General features: G+C 40.4%; 2 protein-coding genes across 4 annotated transcripts; one reads left to right on the forward strand and one right to left on the reverse strand.

The window, feature by feature from the left end:
• Window positions 1-19: 19 nt before the first annotated feature.
• On the forward strand, window positions 20-10,538 carry zgc:154075 (uncharacterized protein LOC556929 homolog). Of its 2 annotated transcripts, XM_061682353.1 has the most exons (14): window positions 20-255; window positions 1,031-1,151; window positions 2,181-2,265; window positions 2,555-2,628; window positions 2,715-2,774; window positions 4,494-4,601; window positions 4,994-5,050; window positions 5,132-5,262; window positions 6,231-6,285; window positions 6,375-6,467; window positions 6,545-6,679; window positions 7,870-7,971; window positions 8,054-8,215; window positions 8,334-10,538. In XM_061682353.1, exons 2-14 carry the CDS (start codon window positions 1,059-1,061, stop codon window positions 8,454-8,456), a joined length of 1,278 nt encoding a protein of 425 aa, XP_061538337.1. In that variant the 5' UTR covers window positions 20-255; window positions 1,031-1,058; the 3' UTR covers window positions 8,457-10,538. The 2 variants fall into 2 exon arrangements, with proteins under 2 accessions (XP_061538337.1, XP_061538346.1); XM_061682362.1 differs by lacking the exons at window positions 20-255; window positions 4,494-4,601 and having other exon boundaries at window positions 282-1,151.
• LOC133405420 (uncharacterized) lies at window positions 8,519-21,160 on the reverse strand. 2 transcript variants are annotated; one of them, XM_061682337.1, is made up of 16 exons: window positions 21,031-21,160; window positions 20,825-20,964; window positions 18,946-19,011; window positions 18,202-18,301; window positions 17,889-18,078; window positions 17,691-17,807; window positions 17,494-17,607; window positions 17,273-17,340; window positions 14,249-14,418; window positions 13,898-14,011; window positions 13,724-13,806; window positions 12,788-12,956; window positions 11,741-11,919; window positions 11,512-11,615; window positions 9,813-9,895; window positions 8,519-9,718 (listed from the first exon to the last, which is right to left on the reverse strand). In XM_061682337.1, the coding sequence occupies exons 3-15, from the start codon at window positions 18,983-18,985 to the stop codon at window positions 9,817-9,819; spliced, it is 1,527 nt and encodes a 508-aa protein (XP_061538321.1). In that variant the 5' UTR covers window positions 18,986-19,011; window positions 20,825-20,964; window positions 21,031-21,160; the 3' UTR covers window positions 8,519-9,718; window positions 9,813-9,816. The 2 variants fall into 2 exon arrangements, 1 of the variants encoding a protein (XP_061538321.1); XR_009768947.1 differs by lacking the exon at window positions 8,519-9,718 and having other exon boundaries at window positions 11,745-11,919.
• Between the last annotated feature and the right edge of the window lie 2,012 nt (window positions 21,161-23,172).

The raw sequence follows: 23,172 nt of genomic DNA on the forward strand, positions 1-23,172 counted from the left end.
CCCCTTTGAGCTGCGGCAAAATGTCGGCCCATTCCATGTTTGTGGACGGCAAGAAAACCGAAAATGACAAGGAGGCCTGCACATGAAGCTGTATTCGGTTGTACACACCACTGTATAATTACAACAAGGGAACTGGGAAGAACCTTTCACAGGGAAAAATATTTTAATGGCTCTCTTTTTAAAGTTTCTGTCTTCATAGCACAGGCGTTGAAGTTGACAAAGGAGTAAACCTAATGAAAATCAGTTGAGAAATTAGTAAGTTACCACTAATTTTCAATGTCCATGTATTGCCTTTGATGGGAACGTTGCCCCCGTTAGTGTGGCCGCCACGTAGCCACGTCAGTTAGCATGTCTGCTGCTGTGCGATGTCTTATCACCGTATCGTATTCATATTTGTGGCTCATGCTTATTAGATTTCCCACGCAGTTTCTAGGCAGGATACGCCCCGCTGCTACACGATTGGCTCCTGCGCCGCGGGAAGGGCAGACTTCGCAGCAGATGTACATGACCGTCCCAAACGTGTATGACATTTGCACGACATAAAAAACGAAGAACTTTGTTATGGTTAGGTTGAGGGCTAGGGTTGGTCCTAAGGCGGTTTAGGATGGGTTAAGGTTAGGATTAGGGTGGGTTCGTGTTAGTGGGAAACATTAACGCCGCTACACTTAACTGTGGTTTCTTTTTGACCAAGCTTGTAAAGTTTCAGCATAAAACAGGAGATTAATCAACCCGTAATATATTCGTCTGCTAGTGTTACTTATTAATTATTTCCATTCGACAATGTCTTACACTCTACCTCAATCGCGACTCTAACAAGGATAAGCGGATATCCGAAAGAAGTCTGACAAATCGCGGGAGCCCCTGAATGCAACACACTGGAGGGCGGGGCTTTTCTATTAGTGAGTCAAGTTGCAGTTTGTCTGAAATTTAATCAATGTGGTTGGTCCACGCACGCAGAACAGTGAACATAGCTCTACGCCTAAAGGGAAAAATAAGAGTAGCTGCTGCTTTCAAGTAACCATCTTGACAGGTGCAGAGGAGAGCGGAAGGTTGACAACATGAGTCCACTTGTCCGGGTCATCGTGGTGGGAGCAGGCTGTCGAGGAGAGATCTATTCCCGATATGCTATTATCCACCCTGACCGTGTGCAGGTAAACCAGCGACCAATATTTGACGAACTGGGAGATGCTTCTTGGCTACTTATTAATACGAGGGGCAACAAGAACGCTGCTGTCAGAGTAATAACTAACACCAGGAAACTGGACCAAATTACATCGGTCCTCAGATCTTTACACTGCTTTCCTGTTCGTCAAAGGGTAAGAGTTCAAACTCTTACTCTTGGTTTACAAAGCACTGAATGGCCTCAGAATTAAAAGAAAAAATAGTGAAGCAGCATTCAGCTATGATGTTCCTCACCTGGTGACCAAAGTTCCCGAATACCCGAGATCTGCTCAAACTGTTGGCTCTTTTAAATCAGGCCTGAAAAACACATTGTTTGTTAGTTTCTCTTAGATGCTCAATCTCTCTCTCTCTCTCTCTCTTGACTTTTATTGTATTTTTAATGCTTAAACTGTTTTAGTTTTATGATTTTTCAATGTCTGATTTTAATTGGCTACCTTCATCTTATTTTATAAGTAATTTTAAAGTTTTGTGCAGAATATATTTTTCGTTGCCATTGTAAAGCACTTTAAATTTCCCTGGTCGATGAGTTGTGCAATGCAAATAAACTTGCCTTGCCTTACAAGTTTGATACACACTTTTGAAATAACCAATTTTCTCAATATCACCTTTAATTAATGTTATTATTTGTAATGCTATTCATTACCCTGATGACATTGATCATGTTAAAGATTTCTCACAAAAAAATATCCACGGTGATTTAACAATGTAGGAAACAGATGAATATCAACATGCAAAACTATTTCAATCTCTGCAAGTATTTACAATTTCCAATCATCACTTCTACAACATTCCTAGGAAATCACAATCTCTCATTACTGGTGAGCTATTTTAAAACAGATCCAAGCGCCACTCATGTGGTCATTCAGGGCCACTTGTGTAACCCACTTCACTTTTTGAGTCTATGCTTATTGCTTCCAGTTCAGAGAGATGAGTGAGATATAAATAAAATAAAAGCTAAAGCCGCAGCTATGAGTAGTAACACTACTACATTATTGCAGGTTGTTGGAGTCGCCGATCCCCGGAAGTTTGCTCGCACTAAGTTCCAACAATTGTATAACATTGCAGATGAGAACCTGTATGAAGGTGAGCATGAGCATCTTGAAATCCTTGGTCCCAAAAAAAAAAATAATAATAATAATGTACCGGCATTACCAGATAACTAGCAACCCTTTACTGCTCAGTGACTGTTTTTTTTTTTTTTTGTCAATGTCTTTCCGTCTCCAAAGTGTTCTATAAATTGACTGTCTGTTGTCATACTAGAGCGGCTCCAACTACCGGAGACAAATTCCTTGTGTTTTTGGGCATACTTGGCAAATAAAGATGCTTCTGATTCTGATATGCCTTGTTCCATTTTCAACTCTGCGTCTCCTAGACTGGCGCATTTTAGCTGAAAGAGAGAAGTGTGCAGACGCCGTTTTAATTTGCACACCAGACACCCTTCATAAGGTCAGTAATACTAATAATATCTGAACTGGTTTGTAAACCCACATTGTAGTTATTCTATGTTATTCATGTATGTTTGTGTGTGTCAGGATCCTGCAGTGGCCTTTGCAAAGAAGGGCTACCATGTCCTTCTGGAGAAACCAATGGCCGTGAGTGACAACATGGCAATTAAAAACCAATGGATGTTTGCCATTTCTCAAACTCTCTTTTTTTAATCGCAAAACAAAACCCTCTGCACTAATTATTTCGGTCTGCTTTGTTTAATTTCTAATTATTTTTCAAACGACAAAGTATTAAAGCTCACAGACAACAAAAAATATGAAAATTTTCATTTGCAAGTGAAATCAAATTTTACGCATCTAGCAAAGTGTTTCTCAACCTCTGGGCCACGGGAAAATTGTCCAATTTTACGTAATTGGTCCAAAAATCATTATTTATGTACTACAAATAATGTACTCATATTTATCTATGCCTGTGATGTATATCGACAGGCAGAACAATTAAATGCTCTTCTACTAGATGGCAGAACATTCATCCATCCATTTTCTTTTACCGCTTATCCTCACTCGGCTCGCGGGCTGCTGGAGCCTAGGCCATAAACCTGTATGCCCACCTGATGCCATTCAGACAACAGAATACAGTAGAACCTCAGGTTACGAACGACCCGGTTTACGAGCAATTCGGGTTGCGTCCAAAATTTTTGTGGAAAATTTACCTCGTTACATATTACATTCGGTTTGCGTATGGACAAACGGAACGACCTATGTTGTGCTTCTACCCGCGCTGCGTAATGATCATTAACTCTGCTGATAAGTCATTGCTGTGAACTGAAAACTAGTTGTCTGCTCAGTGCTGTAGCGTAGGCGGAAATCTGTAACGCTTATAGGCGGAAGTTCCATCTCTGCATCTTCGATCATCCAATCACAAATTTAATAGTGTTTTTGATTGACGTGGTAAAAGAAGTCCGGAACTAATTTTATTTTCGTCAAAATATATACCATTTGCAGTTTGTATGTTATTTATTGAATTATAGCGCCTATTTAATTAAGACAACAAACGGTTAATGTCGGCATAATCACGTCAAAATAGCTCTCCACGCATGCATTCGGTAGATGCAGGTTCCACCTACACACAGTCAGCCAATCACAGATGTGACCAGCAGCCGCCACGTTTATGAATGAAGACTGAAGCGGGTGCGATATCATTGTGTGGATCGTTTCCTAAAAAAGTAAACATGGCTTAACTGTCGAAAACTCTGTTGTATGCTTCTGTTGGATCTGTTGTATGCTTCTTGCGTTGTGCAACACTCATTGACTGCGTCACGCAATGCAAAAGGTAGACACTGTATCTTAGGTTTTTTTGGTCTTTATTAGACTGACAGAAAAAAGTGGTCGCTGGGATACCGTGAGCGAGGCAATTAAAAAAAAATGATCAAAAGGTATGTGCAGCAAATTGGCCAACACAGCAATTAATCTTTTAAGTGACAATGTGATGTCCCACTTTCTGATTTTTATTTTTATTTTTTCCTCCCCCCTGAACAGAAACAATCAACCAATGAATTAGAAAAGAAACAGACAAAAGAAAAAACACCTGCATCAGAATTTCCCCGTGTTGTTACGGAAGATGACTCTTCTTCAATCAGGAGCCTAGCCCTCCTCCCCTTTCCCTCAATTAAAGTTAATGAGCACTAAACATGTGTGTTTAGTTTATTTCTTTGTAATAGTGTGTATTCATTTATTTTAACCACACACTGATTAAAAAAAAAAGCATAACTTAATTTTGGGGCTGGTTACGGATTCATTGGATTTTCATTCATTTCAATGGGATGTAATGTAAATTTATTCCTGTACACCTTTTTATGACTTCAGACAACGGCTAAAGACTGCATAGAGATTGTGGGGGCGTGCTCTCAGAGCGGTGTGATGCTATGTGTGGGTCATGTTCTACGATACGATCCCAGCATCCGCAAGATAAAGGTGATTTGATCTGTGCCCTTTCCCTGGGTATCAAGGTATTTTTGTCAGATAGAACAACTACAAAGTCACTTTTCTTTTACCTCTGTTCTCGACAAAAACATGTCCTGCCCGAACCAGATGCTCTGACATTTATAACTTTTCATGACCTTCGGTCACAATGGAATTTTACTTGCGTAGTTAAATAGTGACAATCCCTAACTTTTGTAACTGTACTTTTCATGCATGTGTAACTTACTATGTTGATTATAATTAACATAAGAAAAAAACAAAGTTACTGCTTCAGTATCATTTGGATTCTTTGCTGAATATTGGTACTGGTATTGGTATTTATATTTTAAATACCTATTTCTTTTAAAAATGCTAATGAAATTATTTTTTCAATTTTTTTTTAGGAGCTGATAGACTCCGGTGTCATTGGTGATGTGATCCACATTCAGCACTTTGAGCCGGTAAACATGAAAGATGCACTTCCCCAAAATATGGGATAATTTACATTTGTACACACATACATGAGCCACGTCTTTCTTCAGGTTGGCTTTTGTCACTTTGCTCACTCCTTCGTTCGTGGAAACTGGAGGAAAGAAGCAGAGAGCTCTTTTGCTCTTCTGGCCAAATCATGCCACGACATCGACCTGATCCATCAATGGGCCGGAGCACGCAGGTTAAACTTTTTGAAAGAAAACAGTTACCATACTAAGCAAGCTATAGCAAGTCTGCAGCTCCAGACAACCAAGGCGTACCACAAGGCTCCGTACTTGCCCCCCCCCCCCCCCAATGTTCAAAATGCACATGCTCCCCCTTGGTCGGATTATTCCCCAACATAGACCTTTCACTCCTATGCTGGCGACAACCAGATCAACATGAGCATTTCAACATTTCCTTTCAAGCAGTACAGTTCGGTCATGTTCCTTTGTTTGGGTTTTAATGGTTATCAAAATACTGTATGTGGTTCATACCATACTTTTTTGGCATTTCTTTTGGAGAAACGAGTAATACTGTCTTTAAGCAGTGGTCTCAACAGGAAATAATGTCCTATAAATTATTTCGTACAGGTTAGAGCGTCAGCCTCACAGTTCTGAGGACCCGGGTTCAATCCCTGGCCCCGCCTGTGTGGAGTTTGCATGTTCTCCCCGTGCCTGCGTGGGTTTTCTCCGGGCACTCCGGTTTCCTCCCACATCCCAAAAACATGCATTAATTGGAGACTCTAAATTGCCCGTAGGCATGACTGTGAGTGCGAATGATTGTTTGTTTCTATGTGCCCTGCGATTGGCTGGCAACCAGTTCAGGGTGTACCCCGCCTCCTGCCCGATGACAGCTGGGATAGGCTCCAGCACCCCCGCGACCCTAGTGAGGAGAAGCGGCTCAGAAAATGGATGGATGGAATTTTTAAAAAGTGCATATCTACAAATGAACCAATAAAACAAACATCCTAAACCTATTACTCCTCTCTTCCTTAGCTTTAGGCCAATTAAAAGTTATGATATGATTGTGACAGATCACGTGTGCAACATATCTAGTGACATAGAGACATAACTGCATAGTGGAAATGTGGTGGTTGACTAGATGACATGAAGACATTTGTTTGCCACCCATAAAGCAATAGATGACATCACAGCTTGTTCTTGGCAGGTGTTTGAAAGTGACGTCGTTTGGCTTCGTCAGCCACTTCAGTCAAGAAAACAAGGTACTTTTGTACTTTTTGGAAGCTTCAACGAAAGGAAAGGAAAGGTGCTATTGTTAAGTTCTTTACATGCGTGAACCTTGTCACGTTAGCCAACAGGGGCTGCTGTTCGCTGCCTGGACTGTTCAGTCGAGGACACATGTCCGTACTCGGCAAGCAAAATCTACCTGGACAGAGTGAAAAAGGTGAACATTGAAGCATATTTTGTACATTGTGTATGCTTAATGGTACCTGATGATTTTGTTTGTTTGTTTGTTTTTAGGGCCACACTGGCTGGCCCATTTCCGTCATATGCCCCAACTCTTTCCCAGACATTGAGACGGTAACTGAGGCTCTCAGGACTGGACCGTACGGCCGCTGTGTCTACGAGTGCGACAACGATGTCTGCAGTAACCAGGTTGAAAATCTTGGATTTTAAATGTTGTTCAGTACTTGAAAATACAGTGGTGCCTTGAGATACGAGTGAACTGACTTATGAGTTTTCAGAGATACGAGCCATTGTTCGGCAGATTTTTAATTTTTTTATTTTTTTGCTTTGACTTGCGAGCAAAAACTTGATACAAGCGCTAGATGGTGGGAGTGAACTTAACTCTACAAAAAGCAGCAGATTGGTCGTGAACAATTACAAAAAATAGTGAACAATTTCTCAAAAAAAAATTCTTCAAGCTGTTTATTGCCACTGCTAGTTTGTTTACTGTCAAACTTAACATAAAACAAAGAGAATTACATAGTGTATTTAATGACATAACTTTGCTTTAAAGCCGCTAGGTTAATGTGAACACATAATGGGAAACGCTGTAGACGGGCTAACAAATGGCATCAGTGTCGCAGTGTTATAAGCCTTTAAGCAATCGATATTTGAACACAAGCGGCGGAGCAACATGTAGACGGGTAATACAACAATACTCACAGGCATTTATTCTTTACCCTCTGCAGAAAAACAACTAATATGTAGTGAGGAGCTGAGACCGTCTTCATGTACAGTATATCCATATGTGCAGTGCTTGACATTAACACTCGCCAAGCCACCCAAAAAGTGAGCCGAAAAATGGTACTGTCCGTGATAAGAACTGAATCGGGAATTTTTTGATCCGTTGCACCACTAATACTGTATGTGATATATATATTTCTATAGTTGCTTTGTCCCAGTCTCCTGCAATAGGGCTCCTGAACCGGAAGTGCTTTGATCTGTTTTACCGAATGCAGAAGTTGGTGGTGGCGCATAACTCCTATTATCCATCCATCCATTTTCTGAGCCGCTTATCCTCACAAGGATAGATATATATGTGTGTGTGTGTGTGTGTGTGTGTGTATATATGTGTATGTATATATATATATATGTGTGTATGTGTATATATATATATGTATATATATATACATATATACACATATATATATATACATATATATATATATATATATATATATATATATATATATATACACATATACATATATATATATGTATATGTATATATATATATATCAACTTTTTGAGAGAATATGGATATTATGCTAAAATAATGTGAGGGGAAAGTTCAAAGGAATGCAAAGTTAAGAGTTCTTCCTCTGATGACATTTTTCCAGGTTGTTAACATGGAGTTTGAAGGTGGTCTGACTGCAGCCTTCTCTATGGTTGCTTTCACTGAAGATATCGGCAAACGAAAAACAGCCATCTATGGCAGCAAGGTACAAAGAATCTCAATTCTGAGCTACACAATCTGTGTTGACTTAGAATCGATGAGATTTAAATTCAAGCATTCCTTTTCAGGGCGAGTTGTCATTTAAAGATGAGGAGATTCGGGTGTTTGACTTTCTGACCCAGAAAGCCACCAAACATGTGGTAAACGTGGATTGCCCCATGCACTTTGGCCTGTCTGGACACGCTCAAGCTGATTACTTCTTGATTGATTCTTTCATTTCTGCTGTGACTGTGAGTCCACAATGATTCTTGAGTGTAATTTCCAGGTTTTTTCCAGCCACAGCAGAACCAACTTTCGTGCTAAAAAGATTCATCTAACAGTTGACATGGTTTGTGTTTTTGTGCACAGAACAATGACCCATCGCTCATCGCTTCCGGTCCTGAAGAGACACTGCAGAGCCACTTGCTGGTGTTTGAGGCAGAGCGATCGCGACAGGAAAGCAGGGTGGTTCAATTCAACCACTCTGGATGATCTCCTCAAAAAACTAACACAATGAAGGAAAATAGTAATGATTTACTTCAGAAATAATCATATTTGTGGTGGGGTACACTTTTAATATTTGTGTGCTCAGTAACATTTAATTTTATTATTTATGCTTAATTAACATAAACTGGCTGTGACATGATGTCTCACAGTAACCCAATCAAGGAAATACTTGAACGAAGACTTTCAGATTGTATTTGTGCACTCTGCATATACATCAATGGCTTTTTAACACCATGCCTGCCTTTTTAAAATGTTCTTACGAACCATAAGTCTGGCGGCACAGTAAGGCATGTCAACTTTAGTTAGAGGTTATGGGTCACCAAGTGTTTGCGGTTCTCACCTGTAAAAAGGAACCAAAAGGGGTGTGAAAGCACCCTTCTAGCCACCCCTACGATGTCCCACAGGGTACCATCCTAGGTCCGTTACTATAGTTACCTTTTAGGTCAAATTCTCAACAGCGTCAGATTAATTTTCTCATTGCGGTCTAGTGAAATCCATAACCTCTCCCCTTGCTGACTGTCCCATTTGACACTCTCATTAAAACAATATCCTGTTTCTTCACACCACTGGGAAGACATCTTTGTTCATGGTTTTACCTCCTCTAATGTACTTATTTCTCTCCTTCCTCAGGTTATCTTCCCCGTCTTGTTGCTGTTTTTCTTTCCCTCTGACTTGCATTTTGCACCTGCATTGTAAAGCACTTAGTAACCCATGCATGTGAAAAGTGCTGTGGACATTTGATGTACTTTTAAGGGGAATGGACACTGCAAGTCTATGGTCAGGGTAAAAATGGTTATGAATTGATATCTAAAACAGCTACCCATGTAAACATGTATTTATAACCAACTGTTTTTCTTTAGTTCCACTGACTTCCATTCTGCTTGAACCTGAGACTGTAACTACAAGCCTCACAACACAATGTATGTAAATGTGTTATCTACAAGTTGGAAGCCCAGAGACAGACTTTTTCACAGTCCACACTTTTTTGCTGTGACGGGCCATTGCTGGTAGCCCAATTCAGGAGAAGCAGGTCATCTGGGGCCTGGTGTAAAAAAATTGCATAGGATCCACATTAAAAGTAGACATGTGCAGGAAAGCTGCAGTAGTCCACATAAAAACATCTCCACATCAGGACCAGCCCACTTTTGGCCATCATCCATGGCCAATGTAGAGTAGCTCATTAATGTTGATGCATATACTATGCACAACACAGACCCCTGGTCCCTCTGTCTTTGTTCTCTTTGAGTCTGAGGACAAAATGGGGGAATAGTTATATCTGTAACCAAACCCAATAAAAAATAGAATAAGCTTTCCTGTCACTGCTCTTCTCCATGCACTCACCCACTTATGGGCTGCTGTGGGAAGCTATCCTCTCATTTGCTCCCTTGCTTCCGGAACGACTGCCTTTCCGGGCTTTGTCCTCACTGCATATCACACAATATTTCAATTCATACATTTGCTTTCCCTTGAAAATGATCAATAAGCACATATTTGACAGACTTTAGATAAATATATTGGGGTGCCTAAAATGCAATAAAGAATTTGGAGAGAAAGAAAAGGATTTGGTCTGCTCTTTACATGAACGTTACAACAGCTTCCACTCTTCTGGAGAGACTGTCGGAATGTTTGTCTTTGGGTTACATACAGTCTTATTCCAAAATAAACACACAACCCCCTGCAATAACAACATGAAAAAAAATTCACAGCCTTTGCTCAATACTGTTTATGCAACTTTGACTACATTTACAGCCTCAAGTCTTTATAAATATGAGGTGTGGTATTGTTGTTGAGCTTCTGTGGTAATTTCCATGCTAATCTTTTGCCTTTATGCATTCAGCAAGTGCTGGGCAATATGGTCTTAAGGTCTCAAGATTTTTTTTTCTTCACAAAAATGCGATTAATTGTCAACTTTAGTCTATTCCCCCCCCCCCCTTCACTTATATTAAAAGCAAATGAGTATATGACATTATTCAAATCAAGTGTTGTACTTTTTTTTTTCCCTTCTGAAATTTGCTTTATTTTTCCTGATACCATTTTTTTCCCCCAAAAGCATGACCTAAAAACAACTCCCACAGAAATAATATAAATATTTGGTTTTCTTTACACATAATGTGAAAATATGTTTCCTCTGGGAAAAAAATATTTTCAGTCAAAATGTATGTAAACTGATTTAACATGAATAAAATTAACTGTCAAACTGCATAACTCAGCTGGTGCATACTGTATGTCTAACGCTGCACCTCCTCCAGCTCTGTCAATCTTTTTTCATGTAAAGTTGTACAGGTGAGGCAAGGAAACCTCTGCAAAACACGTGCAGCTTAGAAGCACACGCCTGGGGTCAAAAGTTTTGAATGTGTTGATAAATCACTGCTTCAGCAACATATAAAGGGCACGATGTCTTTGGTAATATTCAATGTGATGACTACATGATTGCCTTCCACCGGGCTCCTTTTTATACTGAAAACAATGTCGACCTGCTTCCCCTGTCTGTTTCTTAGCAGGAATTAAACTCACTAGTCGCCCTTACTCTCTAGAGGGGTTGGAAAAGTCGTTAAATATAGCGACTAAATCGCTAAGTTGGCAACACTGACTGCTATCGTAACTCCTCTCTGTTCAGTTATGCTGCTCGTGGAAGCAGTGCAGGTCAGTTGGCACCATCTTCATATTACAGCCGCCAAAAAACAAAAATCGATTACAAAAATCAATTAAAAAATTGTCCTAACAATTGATTATTGACTAATTATTGATTTAATTGATAATTGATTAATCGCCCAGCGCTACTATCTACATGCTATTAAAATTAGCATTTGCTTAGAAACAAAAAAATACATGGTCAGGTCATACTGAGCGGCCAGACCATTTCCGATGTCACAATAAGTTCCATTTATGGTTGGTGGCATATTTTAAGTTCACATTGGACAACTTTTAGGGTGTTTTCAGCTGTAGTTGTTTCTCAACATTTGTCCATATACTAATGTTGAAAGTAATTGTTCCTTGGGTGTCACGTCTGATCGAGATTTAAGGAAGTAATAAGACCTACTCAGGTGGCGGGGTTGAAGCTGCGGTGGACAGGTTGGCTGCTTGGGCGTTCCCTTTCCCCCGCAGTTGATCCGCTATGGAACCAAAGCCGTCACTAGCGAGGTCCTGATGATGAGAAAGCACAGTAATATTCAATTAATGAGTGCTGTCGACATCTCCTAACTTGAAACTACAATAAGTACACCAGACAGTGTGTACAAGTAGACATGTCTGCTGACAAGTACACATACACACTGTGTTAAGCTCTCCTGAAAGAGAATGATGGACTGCAGATTTAGGAGACCATTGACTTTTTCTTCCACCAGCTTCAAGCACGCTGTCATGTGCTCATCCAGGGCTCTGTCACAAGTGCTCAATGTGCTGGACATGTCAGTACCTTCATAGCTGATGTCAAGTAATGTTTGGACACCTGGAAAATAACAAGGGTATGATTAACTGATGGATTATGTGTAATGACATGTCCAAAGAATCAGAGAGGAGAGCATTGTTATATACTTTGGTTAACAATTTTCCATCCATTTTCTATATTGCTTGTCCTCACTGGCATTGCTGGTGAGCTGGACTTTTTTATATAGTGATGCCTTGAGATCCGAGTGTCTGGACTTATGAGGTTTTCGAGATACGAGCCATCACTTGGCCAATGTTTTGTCTTGAGATACGAGCAAATATTTTAGATACTCTATATTGCCAAAATTATTCGCTCACCTAGGTTTTAGTGATATCCTATTCTAAATCCATGTGGTTTAAAATGATGTTGGTCTATCCTTTGCATTTATAACAGTTTCAACTCTTGTTTGAAGGCTTTCAGCAAGGTTTAGGAGTAAGTTTATGGGAATTTTTGCTCATTCTTCCACGACCATATTTATGAGGTCACACACTGATGTTGGACAAGAAGGCCTGGCTCATTATTCACTCGAAATCAACCCAAAGGTGTTCTATCGGGTAGATGAGTGAATACTTTTGTCAATATTGCGTACGAGTTCGTGTCAAACCACCACCACTAGATGGCAGCAGCAAACTTTGCAACATCCGAACACCACCAATTCACAGTGGTTTCCTTGCAGTGGAAGGACAACATCAATTGGTGGTGGTAATGCATCCTTTAAGGTGGTTTACCAACCGCCAATAGACCGCACAAATCAGTGACGGAAAATACATTAGGTACACTCATGCACAAGAGAATATAATGCTTCTCATAGTGGCCAGAGGCTGATAGAAATTGTTCAGTCTTGTACGGCGTGCAACAGGTCATTGGATGCTCGGTCGCTATGCTGTACCTTTTTTAAGGTGATCTAGGATATTTTGAAGGAAGTCAATTCGCTTTTCGAAGCCGCACAGCTGCTCCTCAATAGTGTCTTGCTTGGTGGAAATGGCTGCCTGAAGAGCTTGGCGGTCCTGAGCCTGCTGTTTCTGCTCAGTGACAAAGAGTTCGCTCTCCTTGTAAAGCTTCGGATGGGAAGAAAGCACAGCGTCAAGTCACATGACAACTGAACTAAACTTGTACATCGATGTCTTAAACACAAGCGGCAGCAGGCACGTGCACACATATCGACTAAATGGTGCTCAAGTAACTGTCCTTTTGCCCTGAACCAAAAAAGTGCCCTTTTTGCTGTAGCCCATTTTTTTTCATTCATCAATATTCACACATACGGACAATTTGGAGTCTTCAATTAACCTACCATGCATGTTTTTGGAATGTGAGAGGAAATCAGAGTACCCGGAGAAAACCGATGCAGGCACGGGGAGAACATGCAAACTCCACACAGGCAGGCATTTGAACACGGGACGTCAGATCTGTGAGGCAGATGTGCTAATCAGTCATCCACTGTACCGCCTCATTCATCAATATTTAAAAGAAAATGTACCCTCTCTGTCATCAATTTTACCCAAAGTATTCTTATATGTAACAAGCATTTTGGAGATTTGTACAAATGTTACCACCTTGCTCCCAAGCCCCCTCCTTCCAAAAACCTCTCATTTGAACAGGGGTGTGTTTACTTTTTATATCCATTGGAGCCACCGTTCACCTTCTTTGTTAATAGTTGTATTATTGAAGGTGTTGATTGTGTTAATAGGATATAAATGCACAAGTTAAATACATACTACTGTTTTTTCTTAATGATATGAATTAATTTTTGTGATGGGGTGCCCTTTTTTCGGATAGAGCACCTGCCCCCAAAAAATGTCTGAGTGAGTGCCTGTGTGGCACTAACCTGAGTGATCTGCTGTTTAAGGTCCTCAACATTCCAGTGCTGATAGTTGACAAAGCTCAGTAAAGAATAGTTCTCCTCCTCCACTGAAGAATAGAAAACCACAAAATACTTCTCAGGAAAATTACAATTTTATAATTGTGACCATTGTTAAATCATTCTTGATTTTTGACCTACTTCCTAAGAAGTTTGCTACCAGCGTGTTCAGCTCATTCTCTCCCGTCTCTATTAGGATTTTCCTGATGGTATCTTCCAGATGGGTCAATTTCTGCAGCTGCTCCATCAGGTCCTCTGTGGGCATTTTTAAGAGTATTTACCCTCAGACTTATAGTATGTTGAAAAGGAAAGCACAAAAGCTCTGCACAGACAGGAATGGTTTGTGAGAAGGTCTTCAATGTGTTTTTTTCTGGGCTTATGTGGGAGGATTTTTAACCAAGAGTATTGTGTTTATGGTTCTACTAGACTAATGTGTATTCTCTTGCAGTATATGTATTCAAAATCTATTTCTTTAACCAAATAAAGATTCACCTTTGTTGTGATCACTGCCCTCGTCACCGGCGTTCTTCACGTTTACCATAGCCTCAAGGTTGCAGTGCGTGGCAATTTCATGCTCTAAGTTGGTTGTAGTTTGAGTGTACTGAGCTTCGAACTGAGCCCTCTGTTCCTTCAGCTTCTTCTGCTTTACCTGGATTGCAACGCTAGGTGTCGCCATATCAGTTAGTGAACAGTTCAATGCTTCAACATCAAATAATAAGAACGAAAAATTGTATCTATTTATTTTTTCATCCATTCATCGGGTCGCAGGTGACCTGGAGCTAATCTCAGTCGACTGTGGGCGAGAAGGGGTACACCCTGAACTGGTCGCCAGTCAATCGCACATACAGTATAGACCAGGTCTGTCAGATGAAGAGCCAGCGGACCAGAACCGGACTGTCAGGGGATCCAATCGCTGGCCCATGGGGATGATTTTTGCAAACTTAGAGAACACTATAACTGCCATTTTTCAATATAAGTCACTGTTGTTGATAATTTTGTCCACTGGAGGGCTTACTAAGGCTACATTTCTATTTCTGAAAATGTATACCTACTGCAGAAATATTTAAGGACACTCAATATCGCAAAATATCTGTCAGCAGCTTCAGTTCAAAAGAGGTTGGTTTGAAGGAACACTTTTGTTCTTTTTACTTCTGCATTTACAAGGCAGGGGGATAATTACACCCTTTTTCTGAATGGCTCCCACTTCAGTTTGCATCGTGTGGTAACTAAGTTGAGGTTGTCAAGATTTTCAGATATATGTGTACATTCATCTAACTGCATTTGTAGCGCTTTACAAGTTGAGTGAACTGAGCAGTTATTCACTGCTAGGGACAATTTAGAGTAGCAATGTAACAAGTGTTTGCCATCTCTGTGGAATTAAAAAAAAATGGTTTTAAACATTTGAAAATGGAATGAACACTTCGAACCCCTCAAAAATCCTCCATAAATAAATTCATCAAAAGATTTTTGATTGCTGAACCATATGACCTATTCTACTGCCCCCACTGCTCTTTTCACCAATAATATTCCATTTGCACTATGAAAGTCAAGTTTTTAGGACAAATTACATAATTAGAAACGTCACGGAAATTATGATGCGTCGACGTCTAAGAATTTCAGCCTGTGTGAGCGACTGTTGGATCCGTAACTGAAACTTGTCAGCCAATTGGAAAAGTGGTCGAGGACGGTCGAATAAATATCTTTAGAAATAATTAAGTTCTATTGTTTTACTCTAATTTGAAGGCGTTTTTTGACCAGAGTTTCGATAGGCGATATCACAAAAAAATATTCCCCAAAAATGCACTTTTTTTTCTGACGCAAAAAAAAAATCTAAATTTCTCTGGAGCCCATCATCAAATTTCCTAATTCTTGCTGCGTTGTACTAAGGTTGAAGTGGCAGTTCCAACCAGACTCAGCATTTTGACAGACTGTCATTTTTGGCAAATCTTGTCACGTTGCTATTTGGTCTTCAATGAACCTCACATGCTTGTTTTTGTAATGTGGGAGGAAGCACAGGGAGAACAAGGAAACTGTACACAGGAACGTCTGTTTTCTCCAGTTACTCCTGCTTCCTTCCACATTGCCAAAACATTAATGTTAGGTTCATTGAAGACAGAGACACAGCCAGAGAATATTCATTGTGGTGGCCAACGTTTTGGTGATGTCCTTCGAAAACCAATCGTCGACAGGGGGGCTGATCAAATATTTCCCCCTTGAAAACCAGTCGTCACTTGGCTCTTTATAAACAAAACGAAAATTTGCGTCAAAAACACACAATGGGGATGCCCATTGGGGTGGCCGAGTTGGAGTCTACGCTCTAAAATCTGGGTGGCCGAGTTTCAGTCTACGCTCTAAAATTCTCTAAATTGTTAAAGTGTGAATTTTCTTTGTCTATATGTGCCTGCCCTATGATTGACTGGCAACCAGTCCATCGTGTACCCCACCTCTTGCCCAAACTCAGCTGGGATAGGCTGGTACTTTCCCATGATACTAATGAGCGGTATAGGAAATGGATGGATATATACAGTCCATAAACTGTCATTGTGATTATATTTTGCACATGTACATAATAGTTTCTTCACTTACTACTGGGGAAAACATTTTTGGGGGATCAACTTATGTACCCTCACATAATGGTTATGGTGGTTCAACGGTTAAAGGCTTAACAAACAGAGGTGGGTAGGAACGCACTACATTGACTCCGTTACCTTTACTCAAGTAGCATTTTGGATAAATTGTACTTGTCAGACTTTTAATACAGCATACCTTTTACTGTTACTCGAGTATGTTAAGAAACAGTACTTTTACTCTGTTACAATGATCTACATGCCGCTCGGTGCTTTTATTAATCAATTATTGCTTTATTTTTTTTTTCGTGTGCGATCTGTTTCGACTACGATTCACGCATTGGGCGCTGTTTGCTCCAATGCAATGTAACCGCTAGTGACGTTTAACTCTAGTTCACCAATCAAATGACACAAGACAGTCACATGACTGCACACAATGTCTTCTATTGGGCTTCACGGTCATAAGGTATAAACACTAGATACGCTAGCCGGGCTAATCGACGTGCTTATGTGGCGGCCATGTTGGGAAGGTCGTCAATCCCATAGAAGGCAATGGTGCGCGGTTTTCAAGCATTGTATTATTTGCCTGGCACTGTCTGCCCAAATGTGAATATTCCAGCCCACTTCTAAGTCGAGAAAACAGTTTGCGGTGAGTTTCAGATGTTTTTGTTGTTTTCTTGGCTGTGCGTAGTAGTTATAGTTTAGTTTTTGCTGTATTTTATTTGACGTTCATGCTGACAAATCAGAAGTTACTCACCATTTACTCAGTACTTGAGTAGTTTTTTTCACTGAGTACTTTCTTACTCTTGAGTAATTTTCGGGAGGTCTACTTTTTACCTTTACTTGAGTCATAATACTTTCATGTAACAGTACTCTTACTTGAGTACAATATTTGGCTACTCTACCCACCTCTGATAAAAAATATATTGAGACGTAAAGAGGTGTTCACCTGGCATTGTTGGCTTTAGTACACATAGCACTCAAGTCAGAAATTTCCTTGCGAATGGCTTGCAGCTCCTGGAAAAGCCAACACAAACCACATCAAATGTTTGCTAATCGCATCATTTCCCCCAAAACACTCCAAATTATCTTTCTATTTCAAGGTACAGTGCTCAACATAATTGCCCCATGTATTTTATCTAAACATTTCAACGGGAGCATCCAACAGACCTTTTTCAGCTGAAGCTGAATTTGCAGGAACTCATTCTTCTCCATCTCCAGAATTTCTAGTTCCTTCCTTAATTGGTCATTCCTGATTGTCAGCTCATTGAAGCATATGTGACCCTTTAAGAAACGTGACTAATTTCAGCTTCGATCATCTGCCATGAATGCTATGCTCACTAATGGATGCTAGATGAAGCACGGACCTTGTACAATTTGTCCTCTTTTGACAAGATATCCTTTATGGAGTTGTCTTCACATTTTGTATTATGTGGTGCAGTGCCCCCCCTCTGTGCCACCAGCTTCCTCTCCCATTCTAAAATCTGGAAAGAAAGCCAACGGTAGGGTGTTCACATGACACTCTGAAGCAAGTCAAGCAACAGTTTTAGCACAACAGTTCTCACCTGCTTTTTAAAAGACACCAGTTTGGTTTTGTTTGTTCGTAGCTCCTCCTCTATTCTCTCCTCGCTGGACAAAAGGTTATTGAGATCTTGAGAAGCATTAACTTCTTTTTTTTGGTTACAACTACTCTGAGCGATGGTGAGGATGTGTAATAGTTCTTCATGTTCAGTCTGGAGTCTTTCAATCTCCCTGCTGCTCACACAAGGACAAAGACAAATAGATTTGCACTTCAAGCCAACAGGACAGAACTTTTATGTTTTAGTGGGATATGGACAGAACAAGGAATAAGGATCGATTTACAAAAAACAAACAAACCTGTCTTTCAGCAGAAGGCTTTGAATTTTTTCATCATAAGCCTGTTTGTCTTTTATAGCTTGGCGATATTGTAGCTTTAGTTTGTGCAGGTCATTTTCAGCTGCATTTAAAAACAAGAATGGAAATCAATCATACACAATAATTGTACATAATTAGGTTTGTGTGAGACAGACGAGGGTAAAACTGTCAGATACTAATGGTACAATCCATAATAATGTCCCCAATAGTTTTATATTTTTTCAGGTCTAAAATAAACACCTTTGCATCTATCCACCCATCTTCCGTTTTCCATTTATCCTCACTAGGGTTGCAGGTGAACTTGAGCCTATCCAAGCGAGAGGCGGGGTACACCCTGAACTGGTCGCCAGCCAATCACAGGGCACACAGACAAACAACCATTTACACTCACACCTAAGAATAATTTAGAGTCTTCAGTTAACCTAACATGCATTTTTTTTTATGTGGGAGGAAACTAGAGTAACTGGAGAAAATCCACACAAGCACGGGGAGAACACGGAAACTCAACACAGGCAGGCCGCAGCCCAAATTCGGACCCTCACCCTCGGAACTCTGAGGCGGATGTGCTAACCACTGGTCCAACCAACCAATGTTTCCATGTGAGTAGGATCAGTTAAACACTTAAGCATTGTTGTTGGTCCAGTGTGTCAAAGGTTTGTATTCGATCTGGCATCTTGTTTTTAGTAATGGGAACCACAAAATCCCACCTTGTGTGATGTCACTTACGATTTTCCTCCTGTGATCGACCTCGGGCAGACCGTTTCATGTTTCATGTGAGAGCTTGCCTCCAGTCTGAAAAAGAACACAGCAGTTGGCTGGATTAAAGTATTTCTTCAAAATGATTGTTCCTTTGCGTGACTACTCCTTATAATTGTGTGCAGTAAGTAAAGTTGATCACATTTCAAAGGGGCAAAGTTAAATTATGTCCCGGTAATTATTTCAGATTACGTGGCAAGATCTACAAAAATACTACTTTTTATTTACACGATGTGCATGTACAGTGAATTCATTGTTTGAATGTAACTGCACAATATGTGACTACATTATTAGTACATTTACATTTCATGATTTAAATGTATTTAATGCCTCTCAAATTACAATGTGCAATAGAATTACACTGTTATGCATATTATACTTTATCAGCAGATGTTTAATACATTTTAGATATTGCATCCATCCATCCATTTTCTATACCGCTTATCCTCATTAGGGTCACAGGTGGGTTGGAGCCTATCCCAGTCGACTTCGGGCGAGAGGCAATGTACACCATGGACTGGTCGCCAGCCAATCGCAGGGCACATATAGACAAACAAAAACTCTCACTCACATTCACACCTCAGTAAGGACAATTTAAAGTTGTCAATGAACCTAACATGCATGTTAATGGGATGTAGGAAGAAGTACAGACGAAACCCATGCGAGCACGAAGCGATGACATCCAAAATCCACACAGGAAGGTTGGATACCAGATTCGAACCCCCAACCTCAGGACAGTAAGGTGAATGTGACATACACTCGTGCCACCCACGGGATGTATAATAATTCATCAGTGTCATTATAGGAGGTCTGTTATAAACGTTCCAGGACTGATGTCACAAAAGATATAGTTCAAATCCAACTATTTTCCCATTCACTGTGGGCGAGCCGGACGATCAGCACATCTACATAGAGATATTGTGGTGTTTGCTTCATTCAGTGGATGAGAAGAGTTGAGAGTTGCGGTAGGACAACACACCTACTCACAATGCAATTAGCGCCCATCAGTTCCTGGCCAAGAAGAACATTACTGTGCTGGAGCGACCTCCCAACTCCCCCGACCTGGATTCTTGTTATTTTTTTTCTTGTTCCCAAGCTCAATGGGGTTGTCAAGGAAACAAGATGGCCGTGACAACGGAGCTTCGGAGAATCCCGGAGGAATAACTTCCAATTCAAAAAAGGTTGGCAGAGAAGGGTGGTCGAATGCGTAAGACACCAGTGGGATTAGTGGGAAGGGGAAGGTAGCAATATATTTTTTGTGGCAACAGACCTCGTACATCATTCAATATACTTCCCACTTTGCCCTAATTGTCCAGATAGAGACGGCGGAACTTTTAATCTTAAATTACCGCAGGTCGACGACTGGTTTCAGAAATAAAAAAATAATAATAATAATTATAGATAATAATAAATGCCCACAACCCTTGTGAGGATAAGCGGCTCTGAAAATGGATGGATGGATAATAATAAATTCCCAAAATTCCAAAGATACTGTAACCCCCACCACCCACCCACTCCCCAATTTCAATGTTGTTCCGCCACCCCTGCTCCACATAATACTGGAGCATAATTAGACTATGATTTACCATATGCCAACATTTTAATCTTGTTTTCTTTTCATTTACATGAGATAAAACAAATATTTTACTCTTTTCTCAATGCTGCTCTTTGTTTGTTTCCACTTTCTTGGTTTTACTATCTATCCATCCATCCAACTAGCACAATCTTTGCCACAAAAGTATCTGGATGATAGTAACCGTATCCATGCATTATCGAACAGTGTTACATTTAATTGTAAACGTTTAGTGTAATTAATAATGGTGCGTGGGGGTGGAGAGTTGGGTTAAACCTGATAATGCTGCTTTGTCTCCCCCTGCAGGTTAGCTCAGGTTGCTAGCTCACGTAGCATCACGTACAACAGTCCGCTGAGTGCACGTCCGCCTCGTCATTGTAGTGACGTCAAGCAAACGTGAAGCTCACGGGGGTCGTCTTTGGGAAAGAAAACGAAAACATTTCTAGTTTCTAGTTATCGTCTGGCTCTCGAAGGCGGGTTACCTTCATGTTGGCTCAGGTCGTACGTCGACGGTAAGTGAAGGTTGACAACAAACGCGGTCGTCACATCAAAGCTCGGTTTGCTCATGTCGTTACGTCGCCCCACTGTGCACTCACTTCCGTGTTTATTACACAGCCCGTGGCACTGTGATACAGAGCACGGAGGCGATGACGAATCGTTCACTTTCTTATATTTACCACGCGGTAATAAAAATATCACCAACTTTCTTTTTCTTTTTTCTTTCTTTCTTTCTTTCTTTCTTTCTTTCTTTATTTCGGTATGCTACTACTTCTCATTTCGCTGTCACGGATTTCCGGCACTTTACGGAAAATTACAGTGTATGGACGCAATTAACTGTTATTATCCTTGGTTTCCAAGCTCAATCCAACGATATCCTCCTTTTTGATGGACAGGTAGTTTGGAATTTTCTTTATTTAGATCTGTGTATATTGTAGGAGGGATTTTTTTAAAATTCTGCTTGTTTTTGGTAGTGGTAAATAAAATAAAATAGTAATGATGTTGTGTACACATAGGCTACTGCAATTAGTTGCACAAATAGGAAGAGTACAATGATTGAATCACACAAGTCAGTGGCAATCACAGGTACTAATGATCATTCCATTGCGAAGAAAGATTGTAGCAGGTCTTAAAAGAGAGTGGGGGTCTGAGATTGTGTGTTTTGGGGCAGGATGCGTTTGTTTGCAGGAGCAGGGGTTGAGGATCCCTCTGTGCCCCATTCATACATGTGATGACGTCACCGGGAAGACGCACGTGGGGCAAAAACGGCACAGGATAAAAGCGGAAAGCAAGACGATGATCGTCAGTCTCCAGCTGTAGCCGAACTGGCTGCAGACTCTGTTCTCGAGACTGTTACTTTTTAAAACTTTTTCCATACTTTGATTCTATTCTTTGTCATTTTTATGTTAGTTAATATATCAGGGATCACAAATCTGACCAAGCACTATGGCAGATCATTTCTCTCTTGTTATCTATCTTACCTATCTCTTTTCTATTCTATCTACTATTAAAACATGAAAATTTTATGTAATTTTTTTCTGGAGGGAGGCTGGAACAGGTTAATGGCATTTCTATGGGGAAAATTATCATTTGAGACATGAGTATTTTCACGGAATGAATGTTAAGACGCCACTGTCCTTTACCAAAACATACAATTTTAGGGGACTATCTAAGGGTCAATGATAAGATAGGAACAACAAGATATATTGATGGAAGTGTAAGACTTAAGTGCAATAAAAATCTGTTCAAAACAGTTATCATAAGTGTAGTGAGGACAGCTTTACTGTGTGACGGTAAATATACAGTGGGGCAAAAAAGTAATCAGCCATCAATTGTGAAAGTTTTCCCTACTTAAAAATATGATTTCCATCATATGTGTACCTCACCTATGAGAGAATGAGAGAAAAAAAAATCCAGAAAATCACATTGTCTGATTTTTTAGAAAGAATTTATTAGCAAATGTATGGTGGAAATTATGTATTTGGTCACCTACAAACAAGATTTCTGGCTCTCACAGACCTGTAACATCTTCTTTAAGAGAATCCTCTGTCCTCCACTCGTTACCTGTATTAATGGCACCTGTTTGAACTCGTCAGTATAAAAGACACCTGTCCACAACCTCAATTAGTCACACTCCAAACTCCACTATGGCCAAGATCAAAGAGCTGTCAAAGGACACCAGAAACAAAATTGTACACCTGCACCAGGCTGGGACGACTGAATCTGCAATAGGTAAGCAGCTTGGTGTGAAGAAGTCAACTGTGGGAGCAATTATTAGAAAATGGACGACATACAAGAGCACTGATAATCTCCCTTGATCTGGGGATCCATGCAAAATCTCACCCCGTGGGGTCAAAATGATCAGAAGAACGGTGAGCAAAAATCCCAGAACCACACGGGGGAGCTAGTGAATGACCTGCAGAGAGCTGGGACTAATGTAACATGCTACCACCAGTAACACACTATTCCGCCAGCGGCTCAAATCTTGCAGTGCCAGACGTGACCCCCTACTTAAGCCAGTACATGTCCAGGCCTGGCTGCAGTTTGCTAGAGAGCATTTGATCCAGAAGAGGATTGGGTGAATTTCATATGATCAGATGAAACCAAAATATAACTTTTTGGTTAAA

This window comes from Phycodurus eques, chromosome 1, assembly GCF_024500275.1.
Source record: "Phycodurus eques isolate BA_2022a chromosome 1, UOR_Pequ_1.1, whole genome shotgun sequence".
Lineage (NCBI taxonomy): Eukaryota > Metazoa > Chordata > Actinopteri > Syngnathiformes > Syngnathidae > Phycodurus > Phycodurus eques.